This window comes from Hyperoodon ampullatus (assembly GCF_949752795.1).
Source record: "Hyperoodon ampullatus genome assembly, chromosome: 8".
Lineage (NCBI taxonomy): Eukaryota > Metazoa > Chordata > Mammalia > Artiodactyla > Ziphiidae > Hyperoodon > Hyperoodon ampullatus.
Genome location: NC_136921.1, coordinates 61,906,520 through 61,931,958, shown reverse-complemented (window position 1 = coordinate 61,931,958; position 25,439 = coordinate 61,906,520). Strand labels below are relative to the sequence as shown.

At 44.3% G+C, this 25,439-nt stretch overlaps 1 protein-coding gene across 1 annotated transcript in view; it reads left to right on the top strand.

Annotated features, from left to right (window-relative positions):
• Positions 1 to 4,670: 4,670 nt before the first annotated feature.
• The window catches only part of ZEB2 (zinc finger E-box binding homeobox 2), a gene marked incomplete at its 3' end in the record, with an annotated part of 128,558 nt that continues 107,789 nt past the window's right edge, over positions 4,671 to 25,439 (top strand). Inside the window, exons 1-2 of the mRNA XM_079710290.1 lie at positions 4,671 to 4,729; positions 7,523 to 7,664. Of these exons, the coding sequence (XP_079566416.1) occupies positions 7,592 to 7,664 (73 nt within the window). The 5' untranslated portion in view covers positions 4,671 to 4,729; positions 7,523 to 7,591. The remainder of the gene's footprint in view (positions 4,730 to 7,522; positions 7,665 to 25,439) is intronic.

Here is a 25,439-nt window from a genome sequence, read left to right as displayed (position 1 = left end):
GATGTTAGGAAACAAAATAAGGGCTTGCAAAAGCGAGATATCAGATAGAAAGAAAGGACAATGTAGGAAAGGCAATTGAGAAAGAATTTCAAGAAAATAAGGATAAAGGTCAGGGAGGGCTGAAAGGAGGGCAAGAGGGAGGAAAGGAGGGAAGGAAGGATTTGGGGTTTTCAATCCCCTGGCGAGGCTGCTGGCGTCCGCGCCCTTAACGCCACAGCCTTCCAAGTTGAGGCGAAAGCCACCTCCTCGGGCCTGCGTCGCATCCAACTTACTCCAAGTTTTCTGGTGACTCCTACAGGGCCCCTTTCCGTCCCCCCCATCCCACCCCTTAGTGAGATTGACAGTCGCGTGGAGGAGGCTTTTCCAGGCACAGCCTTTCTCATGGTAATCAGCCCCCAGCATCACCTCGCGGCCGCGGCCGCTCCCGCTCCGTGCGCAGCTCGCGGACCCCGGGGACCGGAAACAAGGCGGCGGGCGGGGAGCCGGCGAGCGAGCCAGGTCAGCTGACCCGGCCGCGGGGCGGGGGTCGCGGTGTTCCCGGGCGGGTATAGGTCTGGGGGAGGGGGGGGTGGGCGGGGGCCGAACCCCTCCCCCCACAACGTGTTCCTCCGCCTGTGCTGCGGGGGCCTTACCCTGAGATCAAATGAAGGGACCGAAGCTGGGGGCGTGGGGGACAGAGCGCGCCGAGAACTGGGGGCGACAAGCAGACCTGTTTTGCATCAATAAATTAAGACGCTCATTTGAGTCCTGAAGTTTGCTGGTTCCTGTCAGTGGAGACGTTGCCAAAAAGCACTGAAGCCGAGATTCAGCCTTAACTTCAAAAAATAAAATAAAAATAAAATAAAATGAACCTCTCAGCTGGCTGCCCTGCTGGGGCCAGGTGACGTGCGAGATTCCACAGCCCGCGGGCCTCGCAGTAGGGATATTAGAGACGGTCTGAGATTCTCTGGTCCTGTTTTGATTTTGTTTGAAAGGGCTTCTCAGAGAGATGCTTCTGATTTTTTTTTTTTTTAATAGACTTTCCCCTCCTATCCTAGGCTCAACTCCGAATGGATTGGATTGCGAGTTTGCACGTGAGAAAACCGTTTGGCTTGACTTGGACCCCTGCCGCCCCCCACCCCGTCCACACACCCCGCCAATGCAGGGGTCCCCCTTATCACCCTTTGCTTGCAACTCTAAAAGAAGTTTCCCACCTTCTGTGTAACAACACAGGGTCGAAATAATTCCTCTAGATGAAAGATCAATTCCGTTTCAAAAAGAGAATAGGTTCCTTTTTTAAATTTTCTCCACATGGTAGAGAATAAACAGAATAAACAGAATTTACTTTAAAAAAATTAGCTGTGGCCAAATTCGAATTCCTTCTACAGGCTGTGTGTTCAGGGCAGAAACATTGTATCTCTTCTGGCATCTGGGCCAGCAAGCGGAGCTGGGGGCAGGGGAGAAAGGGGGAGCGGCTGTGAAAGTTAAGGAAATTGACAGACTGAGAGGTGAATGGGGGGACAGGCACCAGGTCCTGGCTGGAGGGAACTGGAAAACAAAAGTGCATCTTCACACGCTGCCTGGGTGGAGGGAATCCTGAGGGAGGCAGTTTGTTTTACTCAAAGAAACCCTAAAGAATTATTTTTCTCCCTTCAATGTCGATTGCAATATTATTTCACATTTGCATGTATCTGTTGTTTTAATTCCCTTGGTCTGCGCTAATCTCGAAATGGATTACTAATGGGGAAGAAGGACCGGGAAGGAGAGATTCATTTGCAAGGACTTGCTTTGCTGTGTGAGGAGCCGAAAGCTAGCAGCTCCTAGTCCTCTCTCGACTTTTCCCTGCGTCCTGCGCTCGTGCATCCCGCTGACCCCACGATCCCCATTGTCCCCGACCTGGCCTTCGGACTAAGAGAGTGTTCGGTACAAATTTATATTCCGGCTTCCTCCGATCCCACCGCCTCTGCTTTGGTGTGAACTCTCTCGGTCTAATGGGGAGGGGAGTGCCAGGGGCGTGCCAGGCAGGGGCGGAGGGCAACCCACCTGCGCGCTCACCCCTCGCGGGGACGCTTCGCGTGCCACCCTCCAAATATCCACCTTGATGGGACCCTGAAAGATTGCTTTTTACCCCAATTCAAATACTTGCACGTCGGCACTCTCAGTGCTAAGTGTTGAGGCTGTCTCCTGACACTTGAACAATTACTGAGCCCAGAGTAATCAGATGATTAGGTGTTTTTCATGGAAATACTTGTCTTTTTTTTTTTTTTTTAAGTCAGATCCTAAGTAACCAGACAATAATATACATAATAAAGAGAAGTGATTTGTCAGCCGTTTGATTGGATCCTTTGACCTGAGGTTTTGCCAGTGAGTGTGTGTCTGGACTGTAAGCTCCAGTGGTTACCTGGGGTCCTGAGGTGGGGTCTTGCCTGGAATTACTCCATGCAAGGGACACCTTTGTCCTGGAAATGGGAGAGGAAATGCTGAAAAGCAAACTTCTAGAGAAAGCTGGACTCGAATTTTTTTTTTAATAAAAAAGTGGGAAAAAGAAGGAAGAGAAAAAAAAGGATATTAATAATAGAAATAAATCTCAGAGAAGGAACTTGATAAGTCATATATTTATAGAGATAGAAATATTAAAGCAATGTAAAGAATAAAACTGAGAATGTGCCTGATCCATGGTGGAAATCTTTAATTTTCTTTTTTTATTATTAAATTTTAGACTGATGGTCTTGAATGCTCCTCTATAGGTAATTTATCTGAATGGGATGGGGGAGGAGATTCTCACTGTAATAAATACTTAAGGTAGGAAAGAGGTGAGTCTGTACCAAGAGTGAAAATTTACTTCCTTGCGTCCTAAAGGAAGAATTGGTTGTGGTCATGCTGGGTGGCTACTGCTCCCCCCCCCCCAATAAACATACAAAACACAAAGCCATGCACCTCTGGGAGGGTGGATGTGGTAACCCATGGGTGGCTTTTCCCTCCTCTGAGTGCAATTGCCAATGACTCTTGCATTCAAAGTCTTGCTTTAGGCACACATTCAAAGCACAGTTCAAAGCAGTTTATCTTCATATAAGTAAAATTCTAATGTTGGATCAGGGTTTTATTTGTTTCAGATTTCATCAGACTGAAAACAGGGGGCTGTTACATATTAACAATATTAAAGCAGAAAAAAATGGCACGAGGCTGTTCTTTAGTCCTCTTGACACCTCCACCTTTACCTTTGCAAGGAAGCCCAAAGGCTGTGGGACTGAAAGTTTATTTGTGCTCTGAGGTTCTCAAGTACTTTCACTCTTAAAGAAAAAAAAAAAAAAAAAGAAGAAGAAGAAAAAGCCTCACAGTTCTCTAAGAAATTGAGCCTGAACCTTTGGAGGCTAAGAGATTTCTTCCTTTTCCGATAAATGTCTGTGCTCAGCATCCTCAAATTTGGCTGTCTTTATTTACTTCTATATTAGTTCCAATTATGTGCAGTGTAAACCAGCTTTTTGATTAACAAAACAGCAGAGCATTGGTTAAGAACACTTAAACTTCAAAAAAAATTCCCCTGGGAAGTGGGCTCTGAATTGGTTAATAATGTGCAGTACTTGCTAAATTGCTGACTTCCAGATGTGGAAAATATCTTTCTTGTTTAGGACCTATGTAACCTGATTGGATTACGACAGAAGCGTCACGTTGGAAGCTTTTGAGTGATTATTTAATTAACCATACAGTAGAAAGCTGTATTCTCCAGGAAATCCCTTCCATATTTACATAACCAATCCCTTCAGAGCAAAGGTGGAGTCTTTTCTTTTTAATTTTACTTTAATTGCAATATCAAAAAATATATACTCCAAAACTTAGACCCCATGCCGTTTAATATGGTGATCTTCCTTCGCTGCTAAGTTCCTCTATGGCCTTTCTCCTTTTCCTCCTGTCTCCCTACACCCACTCCCTCACTTTGTAGTGAGGTCTCCGTGAGATGTGGAGAGATTCAGAGATCGGTCAACTCAGCAACTCAGCGCTCTATGTTAATTTACTTAAGAGACCCTTTTAAAAAATGCCAAACCACTTTTTAGTATTGGGATCCAATCCAGAAATTCATCACACACACACACACCGCAACACACACGCCCTAAAATGCAGTTCACATGAACCTTTTTTTTTTTTTTTTTTTTTCCTGGCTCTGGCATCTTAAAAGATTAAAAAAAAAAAATAAGAAAAAGGGCAAAAAATTTAGTTCCAGAAGCCGTGCTGAGAAATCCACACAATTTAATGTGCATCTCAAATCCGGTCATTAGAGACATCTGTATAAGAAGAGGCGATCTGGATTGAGGAACCGGGATCTTTCCCTTTAACTTTCGCCCCTTAGAGTTCTCCAGTTCTGTGAATGGTGTGCACCGTTTTCCGCCCTGTACTCTGTAGGATTTAGTGATGAGGATAATGATGCCAAAGGCTTGACGGGGGGGGGGGGGGGGGGGGCGTGGAGAAGGGAGGGAGGGAGGCGAGAGGGAGGGAGAGAGGAAGGGAGGGAGGTGGAATTTCATTTCTTCCACTAAAGCGTTTGCGGAGACTTCAAGGTATAATCTATCCCAGATCCTTTCCCAGAGAGAAACTTGGCGATCACGTTTTCACATGATGCTCACGCTCAGGGCGCTTCAATTATCCCTCCCCACAAAGATAGGTGGCGCGTGTTTCAGGGTCTCTCTCTCTCCTACAGAAAAGAAAAAGAAAAAAATGTCATTAGAAGAGGCGTAACACGTCAGTCCGTCCCCAGGTTTGTGTTTCCTGGAGTGGCCGAAAGAGATCAGTTCTAACCTGCTCCGCAGGAATAACGGTCCTGCCTCCCGACACTCTTGGCGAGGTTTTGTACAGTTTGCTCCGGGAGCTGTTTCTTCGCTTCCACCTTTTTCTCCCCCACACTTCGCGGCTTCTTCATGCTTTTTCTTCTCACCATTTCTGGCCAAAACTACAAACAAGACTTCGCAGGTAGGTTTTTTTTTTTCCCCCTTTTCTCTCTTTTTATTCCTTTTCGGCATGGTCATCCCCCACCCTCCTTTTACGATTTTCTCCTTTTAAGTGGGGATGTGAGTCTAAAGTGAGGAGGAGTGTCTGTGGGTAGGAATTTCAGGTGGGTTTAGCTCCTTTATGGAAAGCTTTTCCCAAGAGTGACTTCTTCGATTTCTCTTGCACTCCCTCTCTCTCTCCTTCCTTTTCTCTCCTTTTTTCCTCCCCCAAATAATTTGCCCTGTACCTGCCCATTCAGGTAACCAAAGGTGCCTTTTACTACCCAGCCTGGGAAAAGTTTTGTTGAGAACTATGTGGTTGGAATAAAAACTCTTCAAGGGGAGAGATTCTGCTCTATTTTCATGTCTAATTCCAATTCATTGTATTCAGCAATTAGAACTTGGCGAATACCTGTTAATAATTACAAAACTTGATGGATACAAACCTACCAAATTCGGGAGCAAGTCTTTCTCTTAGATATGGCAGTCCAACCTTTCCCACTGAAGAAGGCTGTTTTCTAAGTAGAAAGTTGCCTGTTTTTGTCTGCTTAGCGAGTTTCATTTCTTTATTTCATTCTTTGTGTGTGTATGTATGTGAAGTAACACCTCACTTCTGTGATGATAAATAAAGAAGTGAAAGTCCTCATGGAACTTGAGTCGTTTACCAAAGTGGGGAGGGGGGCAGTCACTACAGCTGGGAAGAAAACTGCCGTCAGGATATTAGGGTTGTAAATGAAGGATAACTTTTGAAATTGTATTTCAAATGGCAAAGTATTAATGATATAGACATGGATTTCACAGGAGACATAGACACACGAAAATATCCCTTTCCACACTTTGGCACTGAAAAGTCGAGAAAGAGAGCAGGAGTTCCCAGGAGCAGTGGTGAGCCCGGCTAACATGAATGTGTTTATCTCCCACCTTCTTATATATTTTAATTGCTCCCCCTATAATGATGAAGGCAAGATTACTAACTCCAGAGTTAGAAATAACAGGCAAAGCTAAAGTTTACAGCACAAATGCCCTGTCTGTTCCTCACACACACACATGCTCATAAAACTAGCAGCTTACTTTATTAAACATGTATTTATATGCAATCGTGTGTAAGTCTCAGCATGAATACAGACAGGCCAGCTGCTTCCTCCCAGACACTTGTGTGACCACTGCTTTATTTCAGGATTTTCCCCAACAATTTCAAATCCATAGGAAAGCCAAGAAATAACAAAATGTGTCAAACTTAAAAGTCTCCCACTATGCCTAGGTTAAATTCAAGGTGCTTTCTAAATCATCCACTTCCCCTTCTCTCTGCCGCCCCCCAGCCCCACCCCTCTCAGCAAATGTGTGGAAACTGATACTCACTTTCCAGGTTTTCCGCAAAGCTTCTAGCACAGGAGACAATAGGTGCGGGGCGTGGGGACTGAGTGTGTTCGGCAGAGAAGGGGTTAATGGCCCTTGTGTTACAGTTTGCATCTGTTACATCTCTTATAGCCCCCTGTTTAAACTAATCCTCGAGGCACAGCATCTTCCCAACCTCCACCGAGTTGCAGGATTCTCCTCCTCTCCTGCCTGCCTCCGAGGTTCCCCTTCTCCAAGTTTTGACAGTTTCAGCTGAAAAAATGCAGCGCCTCTCTCGATTTTTAGGTACAAAAGTTTCGAAGCCAGAAAAGGATACGATCATTTAGTCGAGCTTAAAAGTATTGCCGTATAGCGGTTGGACTTTCTCTTTCCTTTCTTGAGGGGAGAAAATTTTCTCCTGGAACTCTTTAAGGGAACTAGGGCGGGGGAGCATGGGTGTGAGTGAGGTGGGGGGAAATAAGTAAATATTGTCAAAGCGGCGAAGGTGGCGGCGGCGGCGGCGGCGGGGGGGGGGGTTGCTGGGGGGAGGGACAGTGTCCGAAGAGGCTTATAATTATATTTCTTATTGCGGCGTGAAACGGGAAATCCTAATTTGGGGGCGGGGGTGTGAGGGGGAGGAAGAGACAGTGCCTCGATCAACTCCGACAGGGGAGGGGAGGGGACGCGGGGCGAGTGGGCTTCCTATAATTACTATTATCAATTTGACCGAGTGTGCTTCATCCGGGAGTTGTTTCGCGTTGTTTGTTTGTTTGTTTGTTTGCTTCCTCGGGGGAATGGGGAGGGGGGGTGAGTGGGGGGGGGGAGACAAGATGAGAGCTACAGAGAGCCTCGCCTCACCCCAAGTTCCCGAGCCGGGCTGAGGACTTTTCGGAGGAAAAGGTCCGCCTAGCCCTGAGCCAAGCAGCCTTACTGTACCGCCGTGTGCATTCCCTCATACGGTCAGGAGTTATGACTCATTTTGAAGATGTAATTCTTGTCTCTCTGATCCCCTCGCGGGTGCAACACACCAAACAGTAACAAACACAAAGCGCCTCGGGGCCAAGGCTGGGGGTGGGAGGCGGGGAGGGGGGCCGCCGGAGTTTCGCTTTGGCGTTGGGGGGGCCGCGGATGGGTGCTCGCCGGGGCCCTGGCCCGGCTCCCCTGGGCGGCCCGCGCGCGTCTCAATGGGCGCGGGCGATGCCCACATTGTCGCTGTGTTTGGTTGCTAGATCGAGCCTGCGTGCTGCCGAAGCAGGGCGCCGAGTCCATGCGAACTGCCATCTGATCCGCTCTTATCAATGAAGCAGCCGATCATGGCGGATGGCCCCCGGTGCAAGAGGCGCAAACAAGCCAATCCCAGGAGGAAAAACGGTAAGAAGCGGCCCGAACCAAACTTTTCCGGGCCGCTCCGCGGCTCCAGACCCGGGGAGAAGGAGGGGGAAAGGGAAAAGCAACCGAGGCGGCGGCGGCGGCGGCGGGCGCCCAGGGCTCGCGGGCGAGCCTCTCTCCGCGGCGGGCGCCGGAGCTCGGCGCGCGCGGCGACTGGACGGGGGGTGGGGGGGGGAGTTGGGGAAGTGCCGGGCAAAGTGAGCGCCGGGGGGCTGCGAGCGCTGGGGTCCGGCCGGGGCCCAGCGCCCCCACCCTCGCCGCCCTCTGCGCCCCCGCCCGCCCTCCGCCTCCGCCTCCGCCTCCGCCTCCAGCTCCACCAGCGCCCGGCCCGCCGGCTCTCCGGCCGGGCTGCGTGAGCGTCCGGCGAGGGCAGGGCGGGGGCCCGGGCGACTGGTCGCGCGGGATCCCCGGGGCGGGGGCGGGGCGGGGGTGGCAGAGGGACTGCGAGAGCGGGAGAGGGGGCCCGGGGCTGTGCCTCCGGCAAGGCTTAAAGTTTCTTTGCCGGAGTCGCCCGGCCGCCTCTCGGTACGCCAAGTAACGGTCCGCGGGCAGCGGGGCCCGGCCGGGCGCGCCGGGACCCCGGGGTGGGAGGGACTCGGCCGGCCCCGCGCGGGGTCCGGCGAGGTCCACGCGGGCTCAGGGGCGGGTGGTTCCTCTCCAGCGGGCGCTGGCCCCGCGCCGGGGGCTGGCGGAGTCGCAGAGCGCAGGGAGACTTTTCTGGGCAGTTTCGACATGGTCAGGAGTCCGTTATCCAGGCTGAGTCAAGAAGGAGGAAGGAGGTGCGGGGTGCGAGGGGGACACGCAGAGCGGAGATGGGAGATCAAAGGCGTGACAGCTTAGTAGGTCCACCTTAGAAAGAGTCAGAAAAGGAACAGAGTGAGAGAGGGAGACAGACACACACAGAGAGAGAGATACCCCCTAGGTAATACCCCCAAACAAAATCGTGGGAATAAAAGAGAAAAGTGATTGGCAAGAGCGCAGAAGGCGCCTGGGGGAGGGGAGAGAGCTGGGGACCGGAGAGGGTGCCGGGGATAGCTGACGGAGGATACTGAGTTTTTTTTTTTTTTTTTAAACCAACCCCCCAAAACAAACAAGAGAACTAGCGCCAGCTCAGACTGGGAAAGGAAACTTCTCGCTCCCCTCGCTCTCAGCCTGATCACCCGGCGCGGGGCCGCGTTGACGCTCCCGAACTGGACGCGGGGACGCGGCGCCGGCCCGGCCTCCGGCCTCCCGCAAGCCCAGCCCGCGCCTCGCGGGGACCACCGGGGCCCCCTTGGAGCAACTTTCCTCTAGGGAAGACAATTGTGTGCGCCCCCGGCCTGCCCCTGAGCTGCGCGGCCCGGGAGGGGGCTGCTGGGGGCGCAGTGAGGGGCGCTGGAAGGAGAAAACACAAAGACGAGAGAATTTTGATTAGAGACAAATGATGCTTCTCTCTGTCTCTCTCTAGGTTTCGTGTGTGTGTGTGTGTGTGCGCGCGTGTACGTGTGCGCGTGTGTGTGTCTTTTGCTTGTTGTGGTAGAGGTGTCGAGCCATATGGGGGAGTGATAGAGGAATTTTAGTCAGAAACTGTTCGTTATGTTATCCTGCCTTTTCCCTTTGTGCTGCCTTTGATCTATTTGCTTGGCTTAGTATTACAAAAAAACAAGTACAATAATATATTCCGAGCTGCTTCCCCAAGATCCAGTTCAGGCTGCCTCTTTTTAAGTCTCTTTCTCTCTCTCTCTCTCTCTCTCTCTCTCTCTCCCTCCCTCCCTCTCTCTCTTAATTTAATTTTTCTTCACTCTAGTGTCTGGCATTATTTAAGGTGGTCCTTACACTGGAGACCTCCCCTTCCCCATCTCTGGGTAATTTAGTAGACACTAAAATTACACCTAGTGCGCCCCTCTCTCTTGTGTTTCCTCTGTTCCTTTTATTAAATGTTGGTTATTGATTTTCTAAAATCAATGTCTATTGTGGGGCTTTTTCCCCCCTTACAAGTATCTAAAGCACATTGCTGATCAACTGGATAACAAAAGCTTCGTGTCAAGGAGGCTTTTTTTCTTTTTCTTATGTTAAACAGTCATTTGTTGAGAGAAAGGAAAATAAGACTTAAAGCAAGGTTCCCAGAAGTGTTCTTTTGCAGGAGAGACTATTTAGAATGTTTGTTTCTTCTTGTCTGCCTCCTCCAGCCCCCTTCGGGATTTTGCCACTGTTGACCAGCCTGGCCTCTGCAGTGAAGTCGGGCCAGAGCCCAGGTCTGGAAAAACAGAATGCTCCAGGCTTCCTGGGAGCCCTGGGGTGGGGGCTGGCAGAGGGGGAAGCCTGCTGGGGGCTTCGCAGGTGGAACAGAGTGCCAGGGAGGTGCTCAGCCGTGGACACTGCTTGGTGCTCAGAAATGGACACCATTTCCCCTCCGCCCAGCCACTAACTTGGGAGAAGCCTCAGCACTCCGAAGTGGAAAGTTGAATTGCACATTTTAAAGGCATTTAGCCCAGACCCTGCACATTTAACAGCAATAATTATTTCCCAATAGTCTGTGGGAAAACATGCTGTGTATTGGTTACTTGTCAGTGTTTTGTTTTGGGATTAATCTGACTGAGCAATGTCCTGGTTTTGAGAAGCAGGTAGAAGAGTTTTTTCCCCTCTTTTTTCATTTTCTTTCTCATCAAGCACGTATCCAATGCCTTTCCCTTTGGGAATTGCTAGGATTTATCTGAACTGAGTGGATTTTTCTTCTTTCCTGGATTCATGGAAAAGATGTCACTTTTGAGCTTGTGTCTTTGCTGATAACACTAAATATAATGATACTTATCAAAATCATATAGAAATTCCTGGAAAGGAATAATGGTGCTACTAATCATAGAAGTAGAAGCTGCGTGGGGAAAAAAGAGAGAGAGAGATGGTCATCCAGGAAACTAGAATGGCACTTTATATAATTTTAATGAAGTCAACAGTGTATATATAGACTAAGGCGACAAGGAGATAAAACGTGTAAAGCAGTATGTGTGTGTTTGAAAGGCTGGTCAAGAACGTGGGTTAGAAGACGATGCTGTATGCAATTATTAAAAAGCAAAGGAGAAGGAAGCAGTTCAAGGAAAACAAATATACAAAGAGAGAAACAAGAATCTAAAATCCAGCCTTCAAGATTCTCAGGCTAGCAAGATGCCTGGCAAAGACAGTGCCAGCGCCAAGTTAATCCATAGCGGACAGTCTCCTTTCCCCCACATGGAAAGGATGAAATCTCTTCCCAGAAAATAAGATGTGCAGGAGGCAAGGGGGAGAGGGGTGAGGGGGAAGGAGGCAAAAAGCAAGTTGCCCGAAGACAAGAATGTGTGTCGGTTTCAAGAAAGTTCAGTCAGATGATCTTCGGTCGCCTGACTCACTTTGTAATACTTTCACTGAAGCTGGAGAGGAGGGGGAAAACCCAGCCCCCCTTTTCACTCCCCTGATTATACCCCACTATCTCCACACAGCCTTCGAGGCAGAAATGAGCACTTAGGAGCGGGAGATGCCTGGCGGCTGCCTGCCACTGGGGCGGCCCGGTTGTAACTTGCAAAGTTTGTTGCTTTAGCCCCTGATTCGGGCTTGGGCTCCTGGGGATGCTCCGGCTACCCTCCTGCCTCCTGTGGAGCCTGGGAAGATGGGCCTTCCTCCCCAGTCCATCACCTCCCAGCATCAGCCTCTGAAAAAAAACTCACACAGACACATTGCACGTTTTCACAAAAATCAAACCCGGAAACTGCTTGTTTCAGAAAAGGGAATGAAGTTGCCTTTTAAATGAACACTGAATTAGGAGTGGTGGGGAAGAGGAAATGGCAGAAAGAAAGAAAAGTTAAATTTGATTTTTCTTCAAAGTTTCAGCTAAAGGGTTAGGCATTGTATGGTAGAGTGGGGGAGGTTTTTACCAACACCTTTGGTCTCTGATTTTCAGTGGGAAAGAAAAGGGATAAAGTTGGATGTTTTCAGGGCTTTAGATCCTAGAGGAGAAACAATCAGATGAGCAGAAATGATTATCCCTGTTTAAGATAAGCCCTCACTCCCTTAACCACTTCCTGAAAGGGAGTGGAAGCGCTGGTGGTGATGCTTAGAGGCAGTGGAGGACTGAAAAGTTGTTCCCTTTTCAGAGATGCTTAAAGGAAAAGGGAAAGAAATGCAAGCAGCCCCTTCTTCAGGATGTGGCTCCTGTCTCTCCTTTCTGAGAGGTGAAGTTGGCATGGGGCGGCCGTGAGTCAGAGCCCCTCAGTACACTCTGAGGCAGGGAAGTTTCCTTCGAATTGCAGTCGGTTCAGACTTGGTGTTCCTTGCGAGTGTGGAAATCTTTTGCAAGTAGCTTTCTTATAAAGTTGATGAGGTTATAAGGAGGCTGTTTTGCTGACTCTCAAAGCACTCAGAGGCAGTTTATGTGGCAGGTACCAGCTCTGAGGGTGCTCCAAAGATATCGGTCTCCATCCTTTTCTCTCTGTGAAGAGCATCTGCAAGTTTTGTCATGCTGCACACACACTAGGCTGGGGGCTATGTATCCAGACTGATCTATTTGTTTTATTTTGGTTTGTAAAAATTCAGGCAATTGGGGTAGAAACATGCCTTCCTTCGTAACAGAGCCAGCAGCCTGCTGGCATCCAAAGCGTGATTCTCCACCCGGGGTAAGGGTGGGCTAAGGATTTTAAACTTTACATTATTTCTCTGTTGCCACATAAAGATAAATTCACATCTTCAAGCATTTATTTCCAAATACGAATAAAGCCAAGGTTAATGTTCCCCAGTAAACTGCTATGTCATGTTTCAGGTGCTTCCTCTCTTGCTTGCTTAATTTACTCAAAGTAAAGAAAATTCCAAGAGGTTATCAAAGACCCTAATGCCGTATTAAGAATCTTTCCTGGGAAAAATGTGTGTCTACCCTGAAGGTAGGAAGGGAGGGTGTTGCTAGCTCTCTAAGCAGTGCCGCGTTTATTCCAAGATGTGGGAGATTCTCTTCCTTACAACAGTTTTTGTCATCTGCATTCTTCCAAGGCTTTTAAAGGTGCATTTTCTTCCGTGTGAAAGAGAACTCTTTGTCCTTTTCCTCTCCAGCACCGTGGCTTCCCAAGGTAGACACTATTTTGTGCCTGTCACAGAGAGAGGGAGTGCAGGTTTGCAATGCTCACAGACAATTGATTGTCTGCCCTAATGTGTTTCATTTACATGTTTATAACGTCAATGGTGCTGGGGTGTCCACTGTACCATTCATTCCCGCATTCCCACAAGGGGGCAATTGTCTGAATGGCCAAGTCAGACACCTTTTTGATTGCTCTTTGGTTGTCTTTTTAGAGCAAAGAGATAAAGGGGGAAAATCTGTGATGCAGAAACACTAGTTGAAAATATACAGAATTAAATGTCACCACAAAAGCAGATGTTAACATAAGCCCAAATATGCTTTTTAGGCAAGATGTGAAGGTTGAGAAAAATAATTCAGAGCAGAGGGAAGGATGATTTAAAACCAATAAATATAGTCCTATTCCCCCTCCCTCTTTCTTTTCTTTCTTTAGCAATCAGAAGATGAAATGTGATTTTCCTTTTCATTTTTAAGCCTTGAAACATCTAGGCACCTCTTCCTTGTATGTTTGCTGTGATTTGTGAATTTGTATACATTTACATAGCTCTGTTTATGCCAACAACATCAGCTTACCAGTTGGAAAAAATCTATTGAATGACTATTTGGGCTGTGGGGAGTGTAAACTTTTAAAAAGTAAGATCCAAGTATTTCTTCATCAAGCCTTTTCTAAAAGGCAAGCACTAATAATCAGTAGACTCTGTGGAAGTCTTTGCCTTAATAGCTGCGTGCCGAATACTTTCATCTTGGGTGACAGTCGTGTCAGAGTGAGAGCTCTCAGGAAAAGTGTAACTCCTAGTTACAAAGTAAATAAAGAATTTCGTTTTAAGGTGTTCTGTACTGTTTTTATACTGTGTGTGTGTGTGTGTGTCTTATGTTTCCTCTGAGGGAGGTGAGAGGAAAAACCATCCACGCGTGTGTGTTTTGGCTTTTCTCTTCACGCAGTTCTCCCCTACATATTATGCATGTATGTAGCACACAGGAATACACCTGCTTAAAAAAAAAAAAAAAAGATTTCACAGTTCAGATGGTGCCTGGCTGGTTCATTTAGGTAATACAGCTATTAGAAGTTGGTCTGATTTCGCGTGTGGTCCATAAGGAGAGAAAATACTAACTCTTGTGGCATCTGGTGGGAGGTAAACACGGCGGGGGGGGCGGAGGACTTTTATAATTTTGAAGGAAATTGGGGAGGAAAAAAAAATCGCCAGTCTGTGAAAAGATTTTTGCCTCTCCGGGAAGACACACACAGTAGCTGCACCGTTAGCTGAACCCCTGACACGGCGGTCTTTTGAATGCCTTAGGTATGATTTCACTTTCGCTCACATCAATGCTGACCTGAATGCCTTTCATATCTGATCCGCTGTGTCTCTCCCAGTAAACATCCCCTGAGGGGAGAACAAAGAAAGGAGCTCTTCTTCTTCTTAATCACAATTCAGCCCTTTCACCGCCGGCAGGCTCCATTTGCATTCTGCCACAGAAAGCCAAGATGAAAAGAAAGAGAGAGAGAGAGAGAGAGAGAGAGAGAAAGAGAGGGTAGTAGCTGAGTAAAATAAGTGAGGTGTTTGTGGCTGTTTGTTGGGCTTTCCCTAGTTACCAGCCTTATATAGTTGATGCTTAACCAGGCCCTGTCCCTCCTGACAGGCATATAGTGTTACAAGATGGCATGTCTGTACTATTCATGGCCACCCGCTCAACACTTGAGGTAAAAAGTGTCAGGGAAGGATCAGATTCTCCCCCAGAAGCCTGTTAGACTTGGGTCAGGTGTGTGGACTTCCCACTCTGGAGTGCTGCCTAGTATTTGGCTCTTATTGTTTACCTTCAGGCCAGGGGGGCGCGGGCCCTGGGGGTGGAGGGGGAGCTGGAGAGCTCAGGAGGGGAGAAGGGAGGAGCGTCTCCAGAGGCCCTGGTCTGCTTTCAGTGATGGGTGTCTGGCCCAGAGAAAAAGGGAGAAGTTGCTTACACCCAGCCTGAACGCACTGATACATCTTCGGGAAAACTGGAAAAGACTTTCCCATTTTTCCCCCTGACTTTTTATGATAATTCATATTTTCAAATGAAAGGGGAAAAAAGCCAAGAAAGAAACTCTCAAATGAGCCAAAAAGGAAAAAAAAAAAATCTCTGAAAAGAATTTTAGGGGGAAAAGTTGGTCTATTTTAAAAAGCTTTGAGGGCTGTAAAGTGCCACGTTTTTCACACCTTCTTCATACTTTTTTTTCAGATTTTTTTAGTATGTTTAACATTTGTGAGATGACAGCCTTTTTGTATCTCAAACTGGATGCTTCAAGATTTGTAGGGAGGGGTTGGTGGTATTCACGTTCTCTTGAGAGAGAAAGTTTATGCCTAAAGGGCTCCTTCTTACTGGGAACTGTTTAAACCCTTGCAGGCGAACCTGTCAGGTTTTACTCTGCTATTTGCCTCCATTTGCAACATGCAAAAGTAACATGCAGTTAATGGTATTTGAATGAGACCACAGCAAGAGCAGAAACCTCTCGTGACAACTTTTCAGCTACATTATCTTGCTCCTAAACTGTCTTGTCTGTTGTTTTTTTTTTTTTTTCCTTTCTGAAACCACTTTTAAGATACCAACAGTTTTTTCTTCAACAATTAGATTAAGCATATAATGTGGGCACACACGCACACACACGCAACTTTGGAAGTGCGGTCGCTTCAAACAGCAGAGTGAATAATTGGAAAGTGTGGGGGGGCTTTTGCGATAGTCATTGTGACAGATTTCACTTATAAGAGCAAAACTAGCAGAGATATTAGAAGTTGTACACGAGCATGTGATACAGATTCCTGGGGTTTTTTTTCTTTTTCCCAGAAGATTTACAGAATTTACAAAAAGAGATTATCCCTACACCTTCCACCCCTCCTATCCACCCCCATGACCCAAGCAATGAAGGATTTAGGCAGATTTACTTCAGTAAACACCTTTGGACACTTGGGGGAAAAGTGGGAGTCTGTTTGCAAAAGGAGGCTTTTGTTAAGTGAGGTACCGGGATAATGCTTTACCAGGCAGCTGTGATATGAACCTACCCAGCAATGCAGGAACACTCTTTAACTCTTTGAGTGCCTGGCCTTTTGCGCTCAGCAGAGAAAATCCTGGCTTTCCAAAGGCACTCAGAATTCTGGCTCTAGCAGTTTGTTATTCAGGCAAGTCTTGTAGACATGAAAACTGTTCAAGCTTTTAAGACAATGTGGTTTAATTAGATGAGGTGGACTTACATTGCTCATAAGCCCTCCAAATGGTGGTTTATAATTGGCGAGGGAAAAGAAAAAAAGAAAGGAATCAAGGCAACACATTAAAAATTCCAGGAAATACTTTAGAAAAGTTATTTTCATTTCCAGCTTTTAAGATATTAGACTACGGTAGCTAGAGGGAATGAAGCAGCTGGGGCCTCTCTCCTCACTGTAAAAGACACCAGAAGTTTGTGATGAAGAAAGGGGTTTCAGCTGGAAAAGGTGTAAGAGACCAGCTCGGACAGTGACATTAACGCAACCCTCGCATCTTTTCAAGGTGGAAGTGTTGCCTGTCTTTAGGAGCTTGGGAGGTCATGTGAACCTCAAGATTCAGGGCCCCAGGAAGGCTGTTACCAACTTGAGACTTTTCAGAGCAAGCAGAGAGACATTTCCAAGAGGAAGGAGTTAATGGTTATTTTTTGCTGGGCATAAGAATAACTTTTCAGGTGTTGCATTTGGGCTTAAATAAGATTGCCTTATTTAGTTTCGAAAAAGAGTGGAGGTGTCAATGTTCGAGCAGCCACGAATGTGTGAGAAAGTAAAGGGTATGAGACATGACAGAATTAAAGGTGTTTGCTATGTTGTTACACCGTGTGTCAGGCTGCAAGCTCCCTTTGTCACAGCCTCCTGGTGATTTGACAGCGCAGATCTACTTCCCTTCTAGGTGAGACAGCATTTTTTAACTGGAGTTATAAATATGGTACCCCCTTCGCATTGCACCCAGTCTCCCAGATCCGTGAATCCTATTGGAAAGCATCTTGCCCTGAGACACAATGAACAAGTGCTGTATACAGGGGGCTGTGCGCTCAGGGGCCGGGCATCGCCAGCATCACAGTAGCTGGCATTGACTGTTGTTTGGCAGGAAGGTCTTTTGCCAAATCATTCAATAATTAAGTTTTATGTTTTTTGTATGAATGACCAAGCATGCAGTATTCCTTCTCAAATCAAAGGGAGGCTTAAAATTACTTTTTGAACACTTTCAGACCATGGTCAGGTCACAGTTTGGGGGCTGAATTAAAATGATCTCATTCATGATCTAATTGAGGTTGGCAAAACCTAAGCAGTAGCAGGAGTACATAAATATAAATCAAAGACCAAAATTTAGCAAATCATATCATTTGCTAGAAATCTGCTCATGAATTATTCTCCGATTGCCAACCCAGAAGTTAAACTTTGTCTCCCCTCCACAATGGTAACTGCGCATATTTTTTCAGGCTCCTGACAGGAAAGTTAGAGAGGCTGAAAAGAGAAATGAGAAGGAAGATGATCAACGTCTCATCAGATATTGTGTGTTTGTGACCCAAGAAAGTATGAGAGCTAATAAAGCCATGTACATTACCATGGAGGCTGCAGTCTGTGTTAGAAGTTATTTGGGGCTTCTGAAAACCAGACTTTGGAAGAGCAAGCAGCACATAAAGGCATGGGAGGGGAGCAAACATTTGAGAAAGATCTGATTGAACTTTGCTTTCTTTTTTCAATTGAGGAATGTAATCATCATAGTGATTCCTGATTTTTTTCAAACAAATTTAGTTCTATTACTGAGCCGAGTCGAGAGGATGAGATTTGAAGTAGTCGTTAGAATTAAAAGACAGTACACAAATGTTGGCGTACATATTTAAGGTGCTTTTCATTCTTTTTTATTTTTTTGAACATTACTATAAAATTAAAACTCCAGATAATTTTCCTTATAATCCATGGGATTAAATGCCATGTTCTGTTATATGTAATCCATTTTTAGTTGTTCTTCATTTTTCTTGGTTGCCGTGTGTTATTTCAGCCTAAACCCACACACAGTCTAAACTGGAGGAGACCTGATTCTGAACTTCAGTATTTTGAAGTTAACATTTTTAAGTCCCACTTAAATGAAGATATTCTTTCAAGCAAACAGTAAACACAGCACTGGTCAGTTTAGCAAACTTTATCACAAGAGCAAATACATGAAGTTGTGTTTTTAAATCATGATGATAAAGGAGAAACATTTTAAAATAATCTCAGATGATGGAGGTGAATAACTGCATTCTTTTGGGAACAGGTAATTGACATTAATGAGTTCCTGTGACAAAAAGGCAAAACATATCCTAACATAAAAAATTATAATGGATTCCTCCTTAACATTGCTAATATAGCAATATAGTGATTTTTGTTCTTTATATACTGTTTCATATTTCCTTTTATAATCAACTCTGGGAAAGAAAGGTACTCCTGACAAGGTGATAGACACCCCTTCCCCAAAATAAGTAATCAATAACAGATCGACAGATTAAGATATCATGCTATTTAAGATCTGAGATTTTTTTTGCTCTCTTAAATGAATGAATAAGTTTAAAGGAATATAGTGTCCAAGTGATCTACAAATGTAGTAGATAACTTTCACTGTTTTTAATTTTAAATTGTATTTCTATTGTTTTATATATCTAAGTAACTGTAATCAAGGAAACTTTGCATTTTGCCTATTCTTGGAGGTACCTAAGTTTCTATTTTAGACACAAAGCACATCAGTGGAAGTGTTTCACATCATGAGATTTCTCAGTTTTAAGAGGTGAGGTTTATATATAAAGAACTCAGTAAACTGTTTTCATAATAAATAAACCCATTAAAAGGGGAAAATCTCTAAGCAAAATGGTTGTCCTCTAAAGATTTTCCATCACCTTTGCTCTGCTGATGGGAATTTGAAAACTAAATAAAGCCTATGTGCACACACACACAGATGCACCCTAGGGCCCCAACTCTGGGACTTTTTAACTACAATTTTATAGCTTGTGAGTGAGATACATTTAAGCAAAAATAGTAGAGGTGAAGACTTAATGTAGACTCCTGTTTAGTAGGATTTATTGTAAGAAAAGTGTTCCCTACGCCACATGACTCTTACAAAACTTACTTGCCCCTATTAATCTAAGCTTTAAGTGTATTATTTAGGATAAATTACAAGCTTTGTGCTTTTAAACTGTTTTCCTTTAATATTATCAACCTTAACACAGATTATGCTAAATTGATTGCAAATTATTATGGCTTTTAAAACAGCATTCAGGAGTTCTGAATAAAGATGGTATTTTAAAGTAGCGTTGACAGTATTTAAAAGAAAGAAAAGAGAAGGGGATTAAACTATACTGAACACTCAGAAACGTGTAGAGTTTTATACTTGTGCAGATAAAATGTAAGGTAGCCTTGCCCTGTGAAACCAAGACCACAAATGATATGTGTCAGTAGGTTCTTTGATAGGGCTTCTGGCCACAGTGTTTTTGTGCTGTCAGACTGCTATGTTGAACAAACACCTCCTCTGGGACAAAGTGATAAATGCAGAGACAGGCTGGCTTCAACCAGCCTCAGCGACCTCCTCCACCATGTCCCCACCCCCTGGCCCACCTCCCATAGGCCGGCCACCCCTCCACCCTGCTTTGCCCCTTTACCTGAAATTGACATTTAGAGAGAGATGCCCAGGTCTTTTCAAGGTGTCAGTGGTGAGTAATTATTGATACTCCCCAAATCTTTTGAATCAGTTCTCCGAAACTGCAGGCAAAGTCCTTTTTCTGGCAGGCTTTATCTAGTCTTTTTTTAAATGGAAATGGACTGAGCGTCTCAACTTTTGCCAACTTGAACTTTTTCCACTTTTGCTTAATCATTTGAAAACCACTTGCTTTCCTCTTGTCTTTCCCCCAGTCACCGGCGTTTTATTTTCTAGTGTTCGAGCAATTATGTTGTGCAACAGAAAACAAAATTTTGCCTTAAAAAGTCCAAACACTATTACCTCCTACTTTTCACTTTCCAGCATTCTTTTCGGGCTAACACTTCAAATGTATAGCCAACTGATTTTTTTCCTCCTCTCTCTTGGAGCCATTATTCTCTGACTAAAACCTGTTTACTGGTGCCTTTATGTGTGCGTTTTTTTCTCCTTGACATTAAATGAATTTCCATCTTCTACTTCTGCAATCTCTAAGAAATAGATAAACCATTATATTTTTTCCCAGCTCGCATTTTAAAGCGGTGATCCTGACAGCAGGACGATTATTGCACTTTATGTTTTAGTGGATGTTTGCTGTTGCTAGTTACAGCAACACTTATCATAAGACGGCAAGAAAAGAGTAGTCCCTGGTAATTAAAGTAATGAAATATTCATTTACTCTACCTTTTCTGTAGTCTCACAAATTAGGCTGCTACATTTAATGCCTGCACTGCCTCTGTTTTTATTATAATGGCAGCTTTCGCATCTGCAATTAGGACTAATTCTGACAGTTACAATTTCTGAGGGATGGTAAACAGTGAAGGAGATGTGCAGCAGAGGTATTACACGTGAAAAGCCCTTGTCTCTTTAACCTTGTTGTTTTTTTTCTCGCAGAGGTTACCTTTTCCCGATGGTGCAAAATCGACTTGACATAACTGTTCATCAGTTTCAGGGTTTTCCCTGGAGGTATTTGCATCAAATCAGCCCAGTCAAGCTTCAAGTTGAAATTGGCAGGCCAGAAACTGACAGGGTAGAGACTGGAAAAGAGACAGCTAAAGTACAGGCAGCAAACTGACAGTAGCAGAGTGAAAGACAGAGAGAGAGAGGGGGAGAGGGGTTGAGAGCGAGAGCTTTTCAACTTTAGTGTAAGGGAAACCTCAACTCCTGTATGGATCTCAGTAGCAACGTATCCTGGAGGAACTTGAAAGGTGGAGAGATTCAGAACACCTTCAGCTAATTCTTACCACTAGGGCTCACCAGCCCTGCTCCCGGGGTTCACTCTCACTTAATCTGATTGGATGCCTGAAGAGGAGTGGGCACACTTAATTAAACCGGAGGAGAGTTCTGAGGCACTTCCTTAGCACTTATTATAGCTTGAAAGCCAAATCTCATGATCAGTGTTATAGGAGGGAAATAAGGCGGTTTGGGGTTTTTCCCTGATTGTTAACTTGTAAGAAAGTTAACAATCCTTCTCTTTACCAGGTTTGTTTCCCCAGGTCTCTACTCTGAAGCAGATTAAATGTTCCCAGAGACCAGAGCTCAGGAGACTGTCAGATCAAAAGTTAGTGCATTTTTGTCAACAAAAATAGCCACATAGCAAAAATTACATTTAAAGAGATACTCCTTTGAATAACACGGGGTTGCAAGTTCTCTTTGTCAAATAACGCCCTCCTATCCTGATAACGGAAGAACATTTATTCGGTCGTTTAAAGGCTAAAAAACCGTGGCAAAAACCTTAAGATAGCAATGACATTAAACTTTTATTTCACTATCGGGAACGTCACTTTGAGAAAAATTCTATGATTGCAAAACTTTTGTAATTGCTTTGACAAAGAAAACAAATATGAAAAGCGCTCCCTTTGCCCGAGTGCATTTTTTTTCTCCTTTACGTCCTTTTTTTAAAACCAATATTTTTTTTGTCATTCTTCCTTATTTCTTCTAACTTTGGAGGGGGGGAGGTTGGTGTCTTTACTAGATGATTTAAAATCCTCACCACTTTCCAACTAGACTTGGGGGTCGAATAAGCCCTTGCTTTCAAAGCGTCTTCAGGCTCTGTGTATGACAGGCATTGGCTGATCTGCTGATGCCCATTCGACAGGCACTGTTGAACTAAAGTGGTGTGACGGCACAGTTTTGTTAAGCTGTGAACAAAGAGCTGAAGATGCCTTCCTGGCATCGTCCATGTGCATATTGGCCTTGTCACAGTTTTGCTCGATTTAATGCTCAGTTTATTCCTAGATATTAAAACTTAAATTCCGAACAGTATGTTTTCAAATACTACATACCAACTTTATTTTAAAAGCTTCAACTTCAAAGATCCCAGGGTTCATTTGCTCCTCCAATTTCTATGTAGCCAACATTAAAACACAGCTTTGGAAATAAATAGATTGCCAGTAGCCTCTTAGCTGTTATCCATTTAAAAATGGGATTCCAGTCTTAAAAAGTCTTATTAGGGGGAAAGATTTATTTTTCTTTGATCATTGGTTGAAAGTCATCATTTATTTCCAACAGCGGATCCTCGCATAAATTCCTGAGGAAAAGTTACCTTGTGTGCACACGGTCTGGGTAGACTTTTAAAAAGATATGCTATTTAAAAGATATTCAGTTATAAAAGAAACCATTTACAAATACCTGTCAGGGTAGGCACATGGCTACCGTCAGGAAAAAGAGAAATCAAGGGAGTTTTTGTTAAAGTGAGCCCTATTTCGGAGACAGCAACAGAATTAGGATTGAGTCTTAAAAATAAAATAGTTGTTATAAAAGTCCCTGTTCCACAGACAACAGCTAGCTCTTCAAAAGAAAACTGAAGTTTAGTACTAAATTTAGACTCCCGTGTCCGGTTGAATGTGCCTTGAGCTTTATCTCTGCCGGGTTTTTTGTTTCCTCTCTGCCTCTTTTCCTCCCTTCAGGTTGGCTTCAAGTGTTTGCTAAGAGATTAGTTAGCAAGTTTATATTGAGGAGGTAGCCATGGGAAGCAGCTCTCTGCTCCAAGGAACGCGCAGTGGGTCAGAGTGTGAAGATACAGGGAGCTAAGACTGACTAAGGCCCCGATCAGGTACTTTATTTTCTCTTAAAGACACACCCACTCATAGAAAGGGTTGTGGGGTGACTTCTCATCCCAACAGGAGCACAGATGTTACCACTTTTAGAAACTTCTAAACAAGCATGATGGCTGGAACAACTTCATGAAAAAAAAAATTTAAGTCTGTTGCCACAACACTCCCTTTTCATCATGCAAAGAGGTTATAATTTGAGATATTCAAGGTTATTTTCACCTCCATTCATAAGACAACATCTTCTGTGTTCTGAGGAAGGTGGCAAAGGAGAGAAAAATATGCAGCAGCATGAAAGGATTGCTGCTAATAACCAGTGAGACTGCACTAAAAATCTGAAATTGAATCTCTAGAGTAAAACACATACAAATTTCCACCTGCCCTAAGCATGCTTTCTTAGCAACGACAGTTTCACGAACTGAAATAAATTGCCTTTTCTTCCAGTAGTAGTAGTAGTTTACTCAATATCATTTATACCAAATAATTTTCACAGCCAAAAACAGTGATACAGGTAGGGGTAACTAGGCAAGAAAATATTTTATTGTTAGTTTTGTGTAATATTATACATGAAAAAGACACCCCTGCTAGCAACACAGAGAAGATACCCTGGCCTGTTCTTTTAATTTCATGAGAGATTTTTGTGTCCATCGCCATTGGCGTGAACAAGAGTTAGACATGCAAATCTCCCACCTGGCAAGAGAATAAACCTTTTAATATATTAATGGGGCAGATTCTTACTTCATATATGAAGTAAATTCTGGCATTGGTTTGGTGCTTCCTACGAAAACTTTGTTAGCAACTGTTTATAAAGGAGGCAAATAGAAGTTGGTCTGAGTAGCCCTCCTGCTCCAACCCCCAGCTCAACATGATCTGCTGTGTTGTGCTAACTCATAACATTCTATCTGTAAATTGCTCTAAAGGAAGCCATAATCCTCGCCATGTTTTATAACAGATGCATGTCTAGGACCAACATGACTTCTCACCTTTTAATGAACTGTCCTAGTTTAGGATCTTCTAAGGAATGGAGTGTAAAGAGAAGCAAAGTAGAAGATGAAGAGATCTCGTAAATAGTTTCCTTTGAACATCCACAACTGCTTACATGGCCTTTTCCCCTTTTTTCCAGGCTAGCAGAAATGGCATGCCCAGGGCTCATGCAAGCAAGCACATTTTAGAACTATTCATTGGATGATTTGAAAGAGACACCAGCCCTGTGATACCAATGAAGGGCACTGACCGAGAACTTAGTCCTGGGATGGAGAGTAGGTGTGACGTTAGTATAAGGAGTTCCTGAAGGAATTTGTGATTCGTGTGAAAACAGGAAACGTAGATCTTCTACCCATTGGTCGGCATCAGGTTTCAAATAAACAGAGATTGATGGCTGCTTTTTTTCTCCCACCCCATTCCTAGCTGAGTGAGGAAGTTCTGCTTCATGTAAATAAGATCTGTGAATTTATCTGCAATGAGGTAGGGCTTTAATGATCAGTATCTGCAAGCCAGGAGCATGAATGTGATCTCACTGTATCGCAGTGTAGAGATGAGATAGTCTAGAGCTACAGCACACCAGTGCATTGTGCCCGGGTGCCGGGAACAATTCTTCCATTTCCAAAGCAGCGACTCTTTCTTTTTCATCATTGTTTCCTTACCTCACTTGTACGCTTCTTCTGATACAGATCTGAGTGAGTTGTGCAAGCTTCAGACTTGCCAGCCCCCAGCTCCCAGGCCTAGTAGAGTAATTCATAAATTTACCATATTAGACTATCAGATTGAAACCAAGGGTTTCTACTAGTGGTGGAATTGGAAAGCCCATTGTTTTGATTATCATTTCATCAGCCCCAACTGATACTAGTGTGCTCAAGGAAAACATACTTCAGTTACAGTTGATTTTCAGATTCCAAAATGGTGCTGCAAAGCCTGTGCATCTCTAATTATATTTTATGCTAGGCTGTGCAATACCAAAATATACGCTGCAGCAATCAGTGAGTGAACAGTATCAATCAATTTGTAAACAGATGAAGTCACTCATTCCCAAACTGGTTTTCCAAAAACAATTACTAAATTACAATAGAAAAAAATTGTACAGTTACTGTATTTGTGTGCTGTGTTACAATCAACATACCAGAGAAACAAAACAATTTAATGCAGAAAAATCATCATTCATCTACATTATAATTGCTTCTTTTTCACATCTACAGGGCGGTTAATTAAAATTGTGATTAAATGCGGTCGCGCTGCCTAAGATGTCTTGCCCAAAACAGGTGGTACAGAATTTAAAAGTAAAAAAAATGTAATTAGCATTGGAAATTGAGAAATTGCCTGTAAGAATCAGTGTTAATTTCAGTCAGTGATGAGGTAATTTATAAATGAATGCAGTGGAGGCTGTGCAAATGCACATTGCCTTCCTTGCCATTCTTAGCATTCTCAGCATGCAGGTGAAAATGTTTTCAAAATATTGAGGTAATTTGAAAATCAATCCATGCATTCTGTATCTTTTTTCCTCCCATTTGTACCAAATGCTGAACAAATGCTGCCATAGATGGCACGATCCACCAGTTTTTTTACTTTCTAAAAGCAATGCTGCATATATTTTAGACCTAGATTAAGAAACGTCACAACACCAATTGCAAGTCTAAAATTGTTACAAGGGTCTGAATCGTCCACCTGAAGTTCTGACTAACGTGGATTTGGTTTGCTGCATATTATTCCCGTCGGTGAGATGGAGACCTGGAAATTTTTTCACGGAACAGGTAGTACAGACGTAAGGACTCTTAACCAATCCAATAAATACTTGAGGTTCTATTTCTTAAGTTTAAGGAAGAACTAGAGAGTTATAAACATCTGCTTTTAATGGAAGAAATTTAACTTTCATGTGTTTATCCTCATCAGCTGAGCAATATGAATTTAAGATATTTTAATCATTAATCGAAAAGAATATGGGGTTATAGTATCTGGCTTCTTAAA